The sequence below is a fragment of the Bos taurus genome, chromosome 18 (assembly GCF_002263795.3).
Source record: "Bos taurus isolate L1 Dominette 01449 registration number 42190680 breed Hereford chromosome 18, ARS-UCD2.0, whole genome shotgun sequence".
Lineage (NCBI taxonomy): Eukaryota > Metazoa > Chordata > Mammalia > Artiodactyla > Bovidae > Bos > Bos taurus.
The window spans coordinates 39,482,252-39,498,593 of record NC_037345.1 but is presented as its reverse complement, the minus strand read 5'-3'; the positions used below and the strand labels follow the sequence as shown (position 1 = coordinate 39,498,593).

At 41.7% G+C, this 16,342-nt stretch overlaps 1 protein-coding gene across 12 annotated transcripts in view; it reads right to left on the bottom strand.

Annotated features, from left to right (window-relative positions):
- Positions 1–4,733: 4,733 nt before the first annotated feature.
- Positions 4,734–16,342, bottom strand: part of TAT (tyrosine aminotransferase) — a 58,014-nt gene continuing 46,405 nt past the window's right edge. For 4 of the 12 annotated variants that reach the window (XR_009491166.1, XR_009491165.1, XR_009491164.1 and 1 more), the window contains exons 4-13: positions 15,877–15,944; positions 14,864–15,022; positions 14,503–14,641; positions 14,040–14,092; positions 13,586–13,738; positions 12,773–12,901; positions 12,375–12,458; positions 11,557–11,655; positions 7,916–10,815; positions 4,734–5,081 (exon numbers count right to left, since the gene is read on the bottom strand). Coding sequence is in view for 5 of the 12 variants with exons in the window: in XM_010814527.4 (XP_010812829.3) it covers positions 10,675–10,815; positions 11,557–11,655; positions 12,375–12,458; positions 12,773–12,901; positions 13,586–13,738; positions 14,040–14,092; positions 14,503–14,641; positions 14,864–15,022; positions 15,877–15,944 (1,025 nt within the window). In the remaining 7 variants the exon portion in view is untranslated. 12 annotated transcript variants of the gene reach the window in all.

Below are 16,342 nucleotides of genomic sequence, written 5' to 3'. Positions count from 1 at the left end.
AAACAACAAAATTCTGTAAAGCAATTATCCTTCAATAAAAAAATAAATTAATAACAAAACTGAAAAGACAACTCACAGAATGGAAGAAAATATGTGCAAATCATATATCTGATAAGGAACCTGTATCTGGAATATATGAAGAACTGTTATATTTTAACAATAAAAAGATAAATACTCTAGTTTAAATATGCATGTATAACTGAATCACTTTTCTGTACACCTGAAACTAACACAACACTGTAAATCAACTATATTTCAATTTTTTTAAAAGTTATACAGTGCTGTATGTCAATTACATCTCAATAATACTATTTAAAAAAAAAGAAAACAGTATAATAAACACAGGGATTTTCCCAGTGGTCCAGTGGCTAAGACTTAGTACTCTCAATACAGGGGGCCCAGGTTTGATTTCTGGTCAGGGAATTGGATCCCATATGCTGCAACTAAGACCTGGCACAGCCAAATAAATAAATAATATTAAACACACACACACACAATGAGATATCCACTAAGACTGCTGAAATGAAAAGATGACAAATGTTTGACAGTTCCTCTAAACATTAAACACAAAGTCACCACATGAAATAGCAATTTCACTCCTAGTTACACGCCCAAGAGAAATAAAACCACTATGAACACTTTTATATGAAATCTTGTATGTAAATATTCATAGCAACATAATTCATAATAGCCAAAAAGTGGAAACAACCCAGATATTCCTCAACTGATGAATGAATAAACACAAGTAGTATATTTACACAATGTAATACTATTGTGCAAAAAAAAGGAATGAAGTACTGATACATGCTACAAATGGATGAACCTTGTAAATGTTATTAAGTGAAAAGTTATTTACAAAAGACTATATATTGTATTATTCCATTTATATGAAATGGCAAGAATAGGCATATTCATACACACAGAAAATAAACTGGACTTCCCTCATGGCTCAGCTGGTAAAGAATCTGCCTGCAATGCAGGAGACCTGGGTTCAGTCCCTGGGTTTGGAACATCCCCTGGAGAAGGGAACAGCTACACACTTCAGTATTCCGGCCTGGAGAATTCTATGGATGCTATAGACCATGGGGTCACAAAGAGTCAGACATGACTGAGTGACTTTCGCTTCACTTCACTAGGTGGGCTTCCCTGGTGGCTCAGCTGGTGAAGAATCCACCCGCAATGCAGGAGAACCCGGTTCAATTCCTGGGTTGGGAAGATCCCCTGGAGAAGGGATAGGCTACCCACACCAGTATTCTTGGGCTTCCCTGGTAGCTCAGATGGTAAAGAATCCACTTGCAGTGTGGGAGATCTGGGTTCTATCCCTGGATTGGGAAGATCCCCTGGAGGAGCGCATGGCAAACCACTCCAGTATTCTTGCCTGGAGAATCCCCATGGACAGAGGAGCCTGGCAGGCTACAGTCCATGGGGTCACAAAGAGTCGGACATGACTGAGTGCTGAGCACAGGGCTTGCAGTGAGAGTGGGCACCACATGGCTCACTGGGTTCCTAGTTCCCTGACCAGTCCCTTGGCAATGAAAACAGAGAATCCTGACCACTGGACCACCAGGGAATTCCCTGAATTATGTCTTAATAAAGCCATTTAAAAAAACAAAACATAAATCTCTAGGTTTCTAACCCACATGGCCCTTCTTTCCTCACTCACTCACCTGTATCCATGTTCTCTTCTTTCTGTCAAATTTCCTATACTTTGTAAGTATGGTTCCTACTTAGAACATACTATCCCAAATTATCTCAAGCTGAAATTATTATTATTTACTCTCAATTCAAGTGAATCCTCCTCAGAGACATTTTCCCTGACCACCCCAATTAAAGCAGTCTCTCCCCCTGAAAATGGTCTCTTTTATATTCTGTTCAGGAACAAAAAATAAATTCAGCTATTCAGCTGATGCATGTCAGGTGGCACCTCAAAATTAGTTAAGTCCCTGAGCTGAAGCAGAATAGGAGTTTTTATACGGCGAGAGAAGAGAGGGGTATATGATTAAGAGAGGGGTATATGGTTATGGTATTGTCCCAAGTTGCAATTTTCTTTACCTGTAAATGCTGCAAAACATTGCAATTTAAAAGGGTGGGATATGTTGGGGTATTCATGCCTCTTTCTCATAAATGACAGTACTTTGGTTGCAGTTCAAAGGATTCTTTTGAGAGCTATCTTTGTAAGCCATGTTGAAGATCTAATGTTAATTAAGGTTCAAGGGAAGGACTGACAGGAGAAAAAAGAGAAAAGAAAGAAGAAAGGAAAAAAGGAGGTAAAGGGACTTCTCTGGCAGTCCAGTGGTTAAGACCCCAAGCGTCCAATGCAGGGGATTTGGCTTCAATGCCTTGTCAGGGAACTGAGATCCCACATGCTTTTCAGCCAAAAATAAAATTAAAAAGAATTTTAAATTAAAACAAAAGGAGGTAAAGACTAAAACAAGGAAAAGCAGGATCTGTTTCAATTCTTTAGTACACATCTCAGAACCTGAAATTGTCTTAGTTATTTGTTTGCTACATGTTTATTTTCTGTCTCCCCTATCACTAGGACATTTCTGTCTTGTTTGTCCACATAGTAGATGCTTAATATGTGGTGGCTGATTGACCAAATTCCACACCAACATGATAATCAAAGATGAAATCATGAGCAAATATTTTGGAACTTTCCAGCCACTCCTCTCATTTCTCATGACTATAACAAACTCTGCCTAGTCTCCATCACCTGGGTGTTTAAAAGAATTAAAAATTTGGGGGCCACACCTCCACAGACTGGTTCATCTGTGCTTTACATCTGCCTGCCTACAGAAACAAATATTTTAAAAGGTAAGGAAAAGTCTGTGTGACAGCCTGGGTCGTGCTTCAGTAGAACTAGACATTAGTCATTGAACTAGACACTAGGACTATTAATTATACAGCAGAAACTGGATCAAACTTACTGCAGTTTTTTTCAGGGCTCTTAAGTCCTTAATTTAAGCATGCTTTCTTCCCAGTAGTAGCGGGGAACACTGTGCTTAGTTACTTCTGCAATTGCTAGAGGATAGGAGCAAAGACTCAAAGACTTTAAGCTCTGGAAGGAACTTCTGGGCACTACTTAGCTTGTTTCCTTCTTATCAGATGTTTCTTTCTTATCGTTTGTACCCCAAATATCAAGATTTCACCTTCTAAGAACACTTCCCAACTCAATGAATTTTCTCAGACCAGCATCACTGGCAGTACCTAGACGTGTGTTTGGAAATGCAGGATTTCAGACTTCATTTCAGAGGCATAGAATGTGTCACATCACAAGACCCCCAGGTGACTAGTGCACAGTTTGAGAGGTACGTAGCAATTCTGGACATGCTGAACCAGTGCTACTATCTCCAACAGTGTGTACTGATCATTAGCACTTACCTACAAGCTGGACTACTAGAACAAGGAGAATTCAAAAGTGAAGTTTTCCCAAATGCCCCCTGTGTATTAGGGAAAGAAAAGACAGGCTCAAAGGATAAAACTCAAAAGTAATTACAAAACTTACTGGCAAAATGGTGATCTTTTTTTTTTTTAATGAATACACTGAGATTCATTAAACTACTCTACTTTAAAAGTTTTTTAGGAGAATATTTTTTTAATTATATTTATACTTGTGTATTTGCTTGTTTGGTTGCACCGTGTAGCAAGTGGGATCTTAGTTCCCCAACCAGGGATCGAACCTATGCCCCTGCATTGGGAGTCTTAGCCATTAGACCACCAGGGAAGTCCCCTGAAAGTTTCATAATAAAATCTTTTTAAGTAATCTCAAGTTATTGATAACTACCAGTCCCACCAAGAGGCATTTGTGGTGGGAAAGTGTAGTGAAGAATGTGTATCTGCCCAAAATGAAGACTGACAGGGAATGGGGAAAGAGTAAGGTTTATGAACCAGGCCCCCTGGGTCTTTCATTTAATCCCCCATCACAGCTCTGTTAGGTAACACCACTTTAACTAAGTGATTGAATTTAGCATCAACAATCCTGGGACAAACTAGTATTGTGTCCCCCCTGGTGAAGCGTATGGGGGAAGTAAACATCCTCGTTGACGTGGCCCTCTCCTCTAAGCAGTAATTCAGGCAGTTGGGCCATCTTCAACTGAAGGCTTCTAAAGCAGCACTAGTAAAAGGGTTTTCAAAGTGAGGCTGGAGACCATGCACCAATAGCACCAATTTACCCTTTTTTGGCGGGGAGTGGGGTATAGAAATGGAGAGGGTTCAGGGTTAGATTAATTTCTGGTAAAGACTGCCCACAGCAGATGCTACCCAAAGTTAAGGAAGTTGAGAAGTTCAAGTAGCTAGCAAGAATGTGGCTGAGTACTGCACCAAGGGGTAAATGCTGGGGGAAAAAGTAGAATAACAAAAAAAATAGAATAACAACAATGCAGGGGAGTTGATGGACTTGGGAGAAAAGTGTGGAGAGATCAGAAAGTTGAATAATGTCTAAGTATAAACTGTGATCAAGCTGGAGGGCAAGCAAAGTGTAGGGAGTTACTTATACATCTGGGTTTAAGATTCCTAAAATAGTCTAGTTCAAGATCACCATAAGGAACAAAGGTGTGGCTGTGGGAGTGGGTGGCCATAATAGGGGTAGGATTTACAGTGCCTCCAGTCTGAGATAGGCAGGAGGCCTTAATAGGTGTTGGTTGGATTATCCACAGAAATACTGAAACTTCCCACATGTCAAGGCCCTAAGTAAACAGAGTATACAGAAAGGGTATAAAATAATATAGCCTATATTTTATTTTTTTCAATTTTTATTGGAGTATAATTGATTTACAATGTTGTGTTATAGCCTGTATGTTAAAGGATAGTTATTGTGTGACTCAGAGAACAGAGATCCTGGGAGGACAATCAATGTTAGACTTCTCAGTTCAGTTCAGTCCCTCAGTCGTGTCCAACTCTTTGCGACCCCATGGACTGCAGTACGCCAGGCTTCCCTGTCCATCACCAACTCCCGGAGCTTACTCAAACGCACATCCATTGAGTCAGTGATGCCATCTAACCATCTCATCTTCTGTTGTCCCCTTCTCCTCCTGCCTTCAATCATTCCCAGCATCAAGGTCCTTTCAAATGAGACTCCTAGACTGAGAAAAAAAACAATTTCAAACAGGCTGTAAGGATGGCACTGTCTTTCAGGAAACAGCCAAGTTACACTTAAGGAAAAAAGGTGAAGGAAATATTCTCAACAATTTGGGAATGGCACAGAATTTTATCTGCCATGTAAGAATTCCAGGGGAAAAGAATGGAAGGAGGAAGCATGAGGTGGGAGGGACCAAAAAGTATGGGAATTTCTATAACAATATCACAAACCACCGGAGAAGGCAATGGCACCCCACTCCAGTACTCCTGCCTGGAAAAGCCCATGGACAGAAGAGCCTGGTAGGCTGCAGTCCATGGGGTCGCTGAGGGTCAGACACGACTGAGCAACTTCACTTTCACTTTTCACTTTCATGTATTGGAGAAGGAAATGGCAACCCACTCCAGTGTTCTTGTCTGGAGAATCCCAGGGACGGGGGAGCCTGGTGGGCTGCCGTCTATGGGGTCACACGGAGTCGGACACGACTGAAGCAACTTAGCAGCAGCAGTAGCATCATAAACCACATAAAGTGAAAATAAATATGTGGGCTTCAAAACACCTAGATATGTTAAATCAAATCTAAAAGACATACTTTCAGATTCAGAGCTAATTTTTTCAAGAGGGTAAAGGTACCTCTCAAGGATCACAACTGCTGCTGCTGCTGCTGCTGCTGCTGCTGCTGCTATTGCTAAGTCGCTTCAGTTGTGTCCAACTCTGTGCAACCCCATAAACGGCAGCCCACCAGGCTCCCCCATCCCGGATTCTCCAGGCAAGAACACTGGAGTGGGTTGCCATTTCCTTCTCCAATGCATGAAAGTGAAAAGTGAAAGTGAAGTCGCTCAGTCATGTCCGACTCTTAGTGACCCCATGGACTGCAGCCTACCAGGCTCGTCCGCCCATGGGATTGTCCAGGCAAGAGTACTGGAGTGGGGTGCCATTGCCTTCTCCAAAGGATCACAAAGAGAGAACTAAAAACTAGAAGAAAAAAAAAGAGTATGGTTGGGAATTCCCTGAAGGTCCAGTGGTTAATAATCTGCCTTCTAAAACAGGGGATGAGGGTTTGATCCCTGGTCCAGAACTAAGCCTGCTCATGCCACAACTACTGAGCCTACTTTCCACAAGTACTGAAGCTCTCTTGCTCTAGAGCCTGTGCTCTGCAACAAGAGAAGCCTGCCTACCTCAACGAGAGAGAGGCCCCTGCATGCCACAATAAACACTCAATGCAGCCAAAAATAATATATATATATATTTTTTTAAAGAGTATGGTTATGCTGGTGCTATCTCAGTAACCAGGCTTCCCAAGTGACTCAGTGGTAAAGAATCCACCTTCCAATGCAAGAGACACCAGTTTGACCCCTGGGTGGGGAAGATCCCCTGGAGGAGGAAATGGCAACCCACTCCAGTATTCTTGCCAGACAAATCCCATGGACAGAGGAGTCTGGTGGGCTACAGATCGTGGGATCCTAAAGAATCAGACACAACTGAGCAACTGAACCCAGCACACATCTCAGTAATCAAGAGGTTTGGGTTTTAAGATGCAGAAAGGAGGCCTTAGGCCCAAGGCAGGCAGGCAGTCGGAATTTAAACTCTGCATGAAACCAGGACCCTTCAAATGCTAAGCTTGAACAAAAGGATGAATTAAAAATTAATCTCCCTTGGTCTGCCTTTTGGAAGGAAAAAAAACCTCTCCCATGAGAATCTGTAACCATAGGCATTCCTTCACATGGATTTAGTGTTCAATTGCATTCTACCTACCTGAATGGTCTGGAATCCCAAGCTGAGAAATTCACATGAGAAGTGGTCCTACTCCAGGAGTTTGAATTACAGAAAAGATGAGCAGAAGGGGCAATGGGGGATATTCTAAAATAGAGTTAATGGTGGTATGACTGTCCTTCGTTCTATTTCTGTGCTTTATTTCATTGATTGATTTTTTTTTTCATGTGTTGAACCATTCTCATATTCCAGGAATAAATCCCACTTGGTCAAATCTGCTGTTGAATTCGGATTGCTGGTCCTGTGCTCATCTTCTCTATATTGTTCCCATTTTAGTACATGTGCTGCTAAAGCAAGAAGTCCCTGTGGTTTTATTTTTTAAATAGGGGATAATGTACTTTCACATTTCAATTTTCAAACGAGTAAATGTCTCAAGGAGCAAGAATTATTTTCTATGCCTGAAACACTGACAAAAACTAAGACCCACGTGCTCGTTTGCAGACTTTTCTTCCCAGAACTGGCATCCCTCCTTCCTACATAATACACCTCAACTGGAATATCAGAAAGCGACCGTTTCTACAGAAGGTGCTGTGCAATAATCTGACCCACAGAGAGAATCCAGATTTGAAATTTCTATGTCACCACCTGAAACCCATCTGCAAACTGTTTAAGAGTATGAATAACATGTCCCTGGAATTCACTTCTCCAAATAACTCAATAATTCAACTTTTGGGGTACTTAAAATTCAGCCCCCCAAGCACAGTAATGCGTGGTGTGCGTGGAGTTCAGCGGAGAATTCATTTTTCTGGCTCAGCAGAAATCCAAACACGTATGTCAGGTACTCGGGACCGTGAAAAGCAAGATTCTTTGAAAAAAAAGTTCAGGGACCATACTTTTGAAAACTGACAACAGCTACTGGGAATTTCTTTTTCCGTTTCACAACTCAAGGAACTTGCTGGCACCTGCCCAGAGCTAGAAATAGGTTAACAGGTGTTCATAATACCTAGGGATTGACTTGTCGATTTGCTGGAAGCCTCCCGCCTGACGGGACCCGAAAGGGAGGGGGCGGGGAGGAAGGGATTCTCTCAAGGCGTGCGGTCAGGAAATAGGCTAAAGAGGAAACAATACCGAAGACTGAGGAGAAGTAACCGCCTCACCAACAGAGATGAATTATGGCCGTCGTCTGCTTCCAGAGCACTGCGCCTAGCCCCAACATCGGGCATGCGCCCTGAGCAGTGCGGCACGCCCCAGCCCCCCCGCCCCACGCCCCCGCCATCTGCGCCTGCGCAGGCGTGGGGTTTTGGGGTTTTTTAGTTTTTTTGTCCACCCCGCCGCCCCCTCCTATCCACAACATCCACTTCACTCCCCAACCCCGGTCTTCGAAAGCCGCCACCCAGCCCATACCCGGGCGTTCGTGGTTGCTAGGGACTAGAGTGGGGTGCTTTGTGTATTGGGTCAGTGATAACTCGCCAGTTACCGGGTAAACGATGCTTTGGTTAGAATTCCCAGCCGCGAGCCCTTGTTTCCGAACTGTTACTGCATACTTCGTTTTATCCTCGTTTTATACTCGAACGTCCTGCTGTCGCCATCCGCGAGGCGGCTAGAAATTGTCTCTTGAGAATTTTAATTTTGTTTGGAAGCAGCCCCGGCCAGTGGTTCCTTTTTTTTTCCCTAGGATCACCCATGACGTGATGGACACCTCAGAAATGTCATCCCTCCTTTGATTTCCATAGGAAGCTGAATTAGAAAGTTGTGCGTAGTCGCTTATTCATGTCCGACTCTCTGCGACCCCATGGACTCTAGCCCACCAGGCTCCTCTGTCCATGGGGATTCTCTAGGCAAGAATACTGGAGTTGGGTTGCCATGCCCTCCTCCAGGGGAATCTTCCCAACCCAGGGATCGAATCTAGGTCTCCCGCATTGCAGGCAGATTATTTACCGTCTGAGCCGCCAGGGAAGACCAAGTAATAGTTAACTTTGAAGAAAAAGAAAAAGGAAAAATTCATGTAAACATTGACGTGTACGTAGAATAATCTCGAAGAACTGGACAGCAACTGCTACTGTGATTACCTCAGGAGAGAAATGGGTGGCTGAAGGATAGGCATGAATGTTTTGGGTTTTTTGTGGTTTTTTGCATCGTTTGAAATGTGTCCAATATGTGTGTGTGTGTTTTAATCTTTGAATGTTCATTTGACTCCCTTACCAAAATGTAGATATCAAAGAAATTTGGAAACTTAAGACGTCTGTCTAGATGCCCTAATGCTAGATAGAATTACACATTATGTGTGAAGATAAAACGTTTTGTGTAAACCAGTAAGTTTTCCTGTTTATTTCTGGACAAACATCCTTGGGAATTGGGGTGGGAAGTACAGGAAAAGAGGAGCCAGGAATTTTCAAAAAGTTGGCAGGGTTGGCATACAGGAAACAAATTTTCATCATCTCAATCACTTGTATATTCCTTTTGGATTTGCTGAAGAAAATTGAAGGGTAAATTTTAGTTGATTTCACTAAAGCCCAACTAGATTGGAAGGGGAACATTTGATGTTTATTTTTGTAAAGGAAGTTAATTGAGTGTGGTTGGCAGAGTTGGGACTCGGAGTTCCTATTCTAGACAAGGAAAACATCCCTTAGTAAGGATTCTCCAGGATGATTATGATACACTTCTTCCCCTAACCTTGTAAGATAACTTCAGGTTCCCTCCTCCAAGGGAATGGTGAGGGAAAAAAAGTAGGCAACTGTGCCTAAGAGGATTTGCAGATAAAAAGCTCATATTGAAAAAAGATCCTGGACACACCTCATTCTCTTGGTTAGCTGAACCAGTTTAACTTGTTACCCAGTAAGTGGTTAGTGGATCTAGGCAACAAAGAAATAAATGAAACCTAGTGGGTAGTACATCAACCAGGTTGAGCAATAAGCAGCACCTGGGGATAGAAATTCCCCACAGAGGAGAAAAATGGCATCACGGAAGAGAATACTTAGTAAAATTTATTAAAATAAAAAAAAGAAAAACAATAATTTATGCCCTTGGCAAAATAAAAGATCTTGTCAATATAAATGTTTCTTAGAAAACATATGAAAAGATAATATAATTTATATATCAATAAATCAGTATCAATGTTACAGCAAAAGTAATAATGATTGTATAACACTGACAAGTGAGGATAATTCTGGCCCTTACACAGCAGCATTTCTGGAAGGTCCTCCAATTCCTCCTCTTTTTTTAGTACAGATATGCCTTCATTTTAAGAAAGCCTGATAATACATACAGCTATATTTAGACACTCAATTAAATTTATTTGTGTCACAAAATAATTCTCTACCAAAAAATCAACAAGTTTCTGTAATGTATCCTTCAAATTGGCAAATTTTCTTAATGTGTTTAGAATTAACTAAATACATGTGTCCCCAACTTCTTTCCTTCTAGCACTATTACATACAGTGAGGTATACCTGAAGTGAGCCAGAAGAGTTGGGCTTCAAACCTGAAGAGAGAGAGTGTGTTCTTACTTAGAATAAGAGGAAATGGTTGGGGGCACGTGTTCCCTCAATCTTTTGCTTCTCGAATCCTAAGCTCTTGATTTTCTTGTCCCTGCTGTTTCCTGGGCAACTTTGTTCACCTGGTGCTCTCAAGATAAAAGGAGGAAGTCAAATGGGCGAGGGATGGATTAATGTATTAGTCACTCCAGCAGAGCACAGTGAGATGAAATCTGGGGTTTAGAGTGTGTGTGTGCGGCTATAGCTGGGGAAAGCCAGAGCAATTCTCTGCCCTTGATGTGGTGTTTGTGAGGCTCCTCTCCCAGCAGGAGCACCTGATTCCTGGAGGGGCAGCAGGGCTCAGTCCAGTTTCCCCAGCCAGACGAGACACGTACTCTGGAGAACGGACTCCATCCTATTTGTCACATTCCTCCTGGCTCCCTTCAGCACAATGGTAGTGCTGTTCACAGAACTCCTGGATCCGGCTACAGGCCTCCAGCATCATCACTTCAGGGACTGTGATTACCACTCGGAAGAAATTTGGATACTCAAAGCACTGCAAAAATAAAAGCCTATTATTCTCAGAGCAGTTGAATCAGTGACTAGACCACCCTAGTATGGCCAGGGCCCTAATCAGCAAGAGGCAGCAATACCATTTACCCAGGGCTATCAGTTCCCACCATTGGGATGCTGAACCAGTAACTGAGTTAATTTATCTTAAAAGGAATTTGTGGAACAAGCTTGATCTCCTCTCACTTAGAATGTCCAACTACAATTTTTATTCCTGAATCAGATGGGATAACGATGAGGAAGAAACAAATTTTAAGTAGAGGTCATGACACCCAACAGTAAGAATCTTTTCAAAAGAGAATACAGTAGTCCCTTAGTATCCATAGGGGGGTTTGTTCCGTAACCGCCGAGAGTACTAAAATCCGAGGATGCTCAAGTTCCGTATATAAAATGACATAGTACTTGCATAACCTACATACATCCTCCTGTGTACTTTAAATAATCTCTGGGTTACTTATAATACCTAATACAATGTAAATGCTATGTACATAGCTGTCAGGCTGCAGCAGATTCAAGTTTTGCTTTGGGGCACTTTCTGGAATTTTTTTTCTTCTAATATTTTTCCATCCCCAGTTGGTTGAATACTTGGATGCAGAACCTGCACATATAAAGGCCAACCATACACTTTGTTGGGGGAGGAAAGGCTAAAGACCAGCTCAGGGAGAGCTCCCAAGGCATACACCATTGAGAGTTTCTAGAGAAACCTGAGAGGGATGTAAGCACTCACCGTTGCTGGGAGGCAGTGGACAGATTGCTCAGCAACTAACTGCTCCGTGAACTCCACATCATTCTCAAATTCTGGGAAATGTTCCATCTCAATTCCAACCTATACCAATAACAGGGAAAGGCAAACTGATCATAAGGAGGGAAAACAGGCCACTCCCTCTGCCAGAAATCAAGGCAGGGACTGCTCTAAAAAATATCTTGGAACTCCACTACTGATAACTAAGAGTTCTTGCTCTTATGAGCTTGTGGGCTTTCTCATAGGGAAGAGAGGATATATTCATATTAATATTTTAGTTTACTGAAGGGTTCCTTCTTGGATGCTGATAAATGAAAGCTGAAAATAGGATCCTAGTGTTCTTTAAAAAAGGCACTATTGGTACTATGGGCCAGGCTAGTCTTGATTGCATGGAACTACCCTGACCATTGAAAAATATTCAGCATTGCTGGCCCACAAGATGCCAATAGCACCTTTCAGTCCTTCTGAAAACAAATAACATTCCTATATATCCCCAAACACTCCAAGGGAACCAGATCTCTCCTGGTTGAGAGCTACAATAGTGTGGAAAGCCTCTTATTTGTGTCATATCATCTCTGTATCTGCGTATAAAATAATTCTCTGTATTGAAAAGTTGTCATTTTAAGAGGTTTTTTGTGTGTTTTTTTTTTTCTTGCTTTCTTTTTTTTAGCACTGAGTTTAAACCACATCAGTGGGACAATTCAGAAAAAGACAGTTCCTAAACTGACTAGCTCAGGAGCCCATCTGGTTGTCTTTGTGAGCTTTGCAGACTGGCTTCCCTCACCTGCCACCCACATACTCACCATGAGGTACATGGCCCCAGAAGGGTGAATGGGCCGGAGTCCGGGGATGGCAGCCAATGCCCCATAGCAGAGATCCGCATTGGACTATGAGAAGAGGCAGAGACATCAAGGATCAAAACTTAAGCTAAAGAAAAGCCAGGTCATTAAAAAGAGAGCCCACATCAAAGGTGGGGAACCTAGGTTTGCTCTGCTGGCATAAGGAGTTAATGAGAAAAAAAAAAACTCTGCCCACTCACAGCTTTAGGCCAGGAGCAGAGTGGATTGCCAGAAGTTAGAGAAATGTATGGATGAATGTTGACAACGATGCCACGTTCTGGCTTGGAAGCCCCATAATGGCACAAAATTCCACTGGAGGCATTCCCTGACTCCCAGAGTGGAAGGCTACAGGCTGCCCTTACCTTGAGGAAGCTTAGAGTGTTGTGGTAGAACACACGAGGGGTGCGACACAGGATGCTTTTCAGAGCTCCCTGGACAAGGGTGCAGGGGCCCAGGATCCGTTGACTTAGCTTCGTCAGCCCATCTCGGATCTAAAAGCCCCCCAGCAAACACATTATTTAGCCTTTCTTAAACATCCCTGCTGTGGAGATTCTTGTTCTGACCATTCCTTCTATAAAGTGTTCATTTTTATTTGTTTTTAATTTTGTTGTTGTTGTTGTTATCTTCTATCTAGGCAGAGTTAGGGTTAGCTTTTCATCTCTGGAGATGTGGTGGTGCCTCGTGTCATTCTTAATTCAGACCACCTGGGTTTGTAGCCCAGCTCTGCCACACACTGACTGTGTGGCACTGAGAAAATTATACAACCTATCTGAGTTCATTTTTATCAGCTGTAACATGGAGATAATACCAATATTGGCCTCACAGGGTTGTTGGGAGAATTACATTGAAATAAAGTACATAAAGCACTGGCACCTTGTAAGCCCACAAACAGTATTAGGGATCATTACTGCTTGTTGCTTCTTTTTGTGTGGTAATAAAATTGGAGGTAGATGGAACTTCCTCACCAACACAGAAAAACTGAGTTCTGGAGAGAAATAACTAGTACTATCTTTATCCAGTGTCTTTCCAGGCATACAGAACTACAGGGCCAAGAAAGGAAAATCTCACATCTATACCACCACTGTGAGATAAAGCAAGCAAGTAATAAGTAAACAAATAAATAAATATTTAGAATATATATATATACATATATATATATATATATATATTCTCACCTCATTGCCAAAAATATCTCTTCGGTCATGGATAAGGATCCAGCCCATCCTCCAGCCAGGAACCAGCCAGCGCTTGGCCAGCCCTCCACAGGACAGGATGGGGACTTTGCTGCTGAGGGTGGCCAGAGGCTCAAATTTGGAATCTGAAAACACCTGAGGAGAAGAGGTGCAGTTGTTCTTACAGTTGTTTTCTGGCTTCCCTCCAAATCCCATGCCTCCCCAAATTTTCCTTATATCATTAAGCACAGGGCCTCAGATTTACAGGTTCTTTCTACCCTGAAGCATGACTGGGATCTCAAGAAGCTTCAAAGGGAACTATCCAAAAACATTTAACCTGGTGTCTTGTCTGGGTTAAAAGAAGCCTAAAATGAGGAAACTGGTCCCAGCCCAGTAATATGTACAACCCCTGACTCTAGGGAATGAATGAAATAATTAGATCCTGCCCGAGACTCACCATGTCTCCATAGATCTCATCAGCTAAAATGGGAACACATTGCCTTGCAGCCACTAAAAATAAGAGAAACATGCTGATGTCATTTTTAATATGAATTGCCTTAGCACTTAAATAGTTACCTGGGCTTATACTTTACACTTCATGTTTGTGGGTTTTGTCTTCCTCTTTAAGAACTACAAATTCTTCTCATACTCTTCCAGGGTACAGAGCCTAAATTTGCTGTTTAATTAACTAGATATTTCAAATCCTTTCTTCCACATGATGGGAGTGATAAAAAGGCAAGTCTTTTTCTCCTTCTTTCTACCTTTCCAGTGGCACACCACTCGCTAGGGACCCTACTGGAGCCCTCCGACCTCTATCCTAGTCTTGGAACTTAGTGAAGGACTTCTTTCTCACTCCAGGAAACAGCTAAAGGATTCCATCCCCATCTCCTTTCCTGCCAAGTGAAATCTGTTGGACTTACCTGCCAAAATTTTCTGGAGATGACGTCTACTGAACACTGACCCACAAGGGTTTGATGGATTGTTGACAATAAGACAAACTGTCTTTTCATCAATCAGAGATTCTAATTGTTTCAGGTCAATTTCCCAATTCTTCTCTGGCTGGGGAGGGAAAAAACAGTGAGATCAAGATGATTCTGAAAAATTTAGGAAGACTACTCACTTCACTCAAAGGTATAATATAAGTCACAAAATGTGTCTTTGGCCTCAGACTATTCAGATCTTTCTCTGCTAAGATAATGGTCATGTATTTTTATGAAGTAGTAATTTAGCATTTATATCTAAAATTATCTAATTTGTATCTAAAATTAAAAAGTCATTTACCAATAAATTGTAGAGTTTGACCTCAATTCCCATAGATTCAGCCAGAGTCCTGTAGAGAGAGAAGCCAGGTCTCGGAACTAGGATGTTTTGCCCTGGGTTGGCCAACACAGCCAAACACAGTTCAATAGCCTGACTGCAGCCACTTGTCAGAATGACATCCTGTGAAGAAAAGTTTTGTTTTGTTAGGGGTTCCAACAGCAACAGGAGGAAAGGGATTATCAGATGAGTGAGTAGGAAGCAAAAATATGCTCACTTTTAAAAATCCTATGTAAAGTAGTGGGGACTGTACTAGGCCAAAATTGAAAGAAATGAATATGTTTATATATGTCCATATCTAGAGGTTGTTGAAAATGCTGGCCACTTAAAAGAAATAAATCACTTTAAAAAGGACAGGTTGGCTGTAACTCAGCAGACCTCCATGAGAGGTCATTATGACCTTGGACTTTTTCACCTGGTTATTTATTTACTTTTGACCAGAGATTTGAAGCATGGCTCTCTTCTGAAATACAAAGGGCTCCCCTTAACGTTAAGAAATGTTGACCTCCACCCTATAAACAACAGAGTGGAGGGCATTTAAACTTGACCCTGCCATCAGTCCAATATGCCATGGAAACTTGATCCTCCCATCTAAGTGACCTTAGGTAAGTGAAGGGAACTACAGATTAATAAAAGACCCTATTGGCAAAATTAAATGTTCCAATTATTTGGTATTTATGAATTACTGTTTTTCAATGATCTTTTTCAGATAATCATATATAGGGTGACCTCTGAGTCCTTTGAGCCTCCTTGAGACAGACATCACATAAGTTGTATGCAATGTTATTATCATACTATAATTACATTAAATATAATCACTGACTAGTGGCCTCCCCATATAAAAAGTCCTGGAATTGCCAAAGGGAAATTATTCTTAGTTTTTATTTCCCTTGAAACCATTATTGCTCATGGAACAGAAACAAAGGGTAGAGTTTGCCTGGCATTGCTTTAGCGCTGGCACCTTGTCTAGGGCTCACCTTAGCTTCCAGGGGTGCCTCGGGACAGTGGTAATAAGAAGCAACTTCCTCCCGACTGGATAAGTAGCCTGAGAGAAAAGAGCAGAAGGAGAAAGCTGGAAGTTTTCATCCCACAACTGACAGCAACGCCCTTAAGTCACAGGGCTTCAAGGCTACCTTCTGTCCCAGATCAGAGCACACAGCATTCGGTTTAGCTCTCAGTCACTATAGTTAAAGGAGATTAACTTTGTACCTTACAATTTTATAATAAGCACACAAATGTATAAAGAATAACAAAAAGAGTTCACAAAACTATAAAGTATTCTGCAGTATCTTGGTTACTGTGATTATGTTTTATTTTCTTTTAGATTATTTAATCTAAAATACAGGATTTAGATTATTCTTAAATCCCTTTCAGGATTATATTTGAAAACTTGTAATTAATGAGTTCATTACACTGAGTTCATTTTAACTTTTTCACATTGTA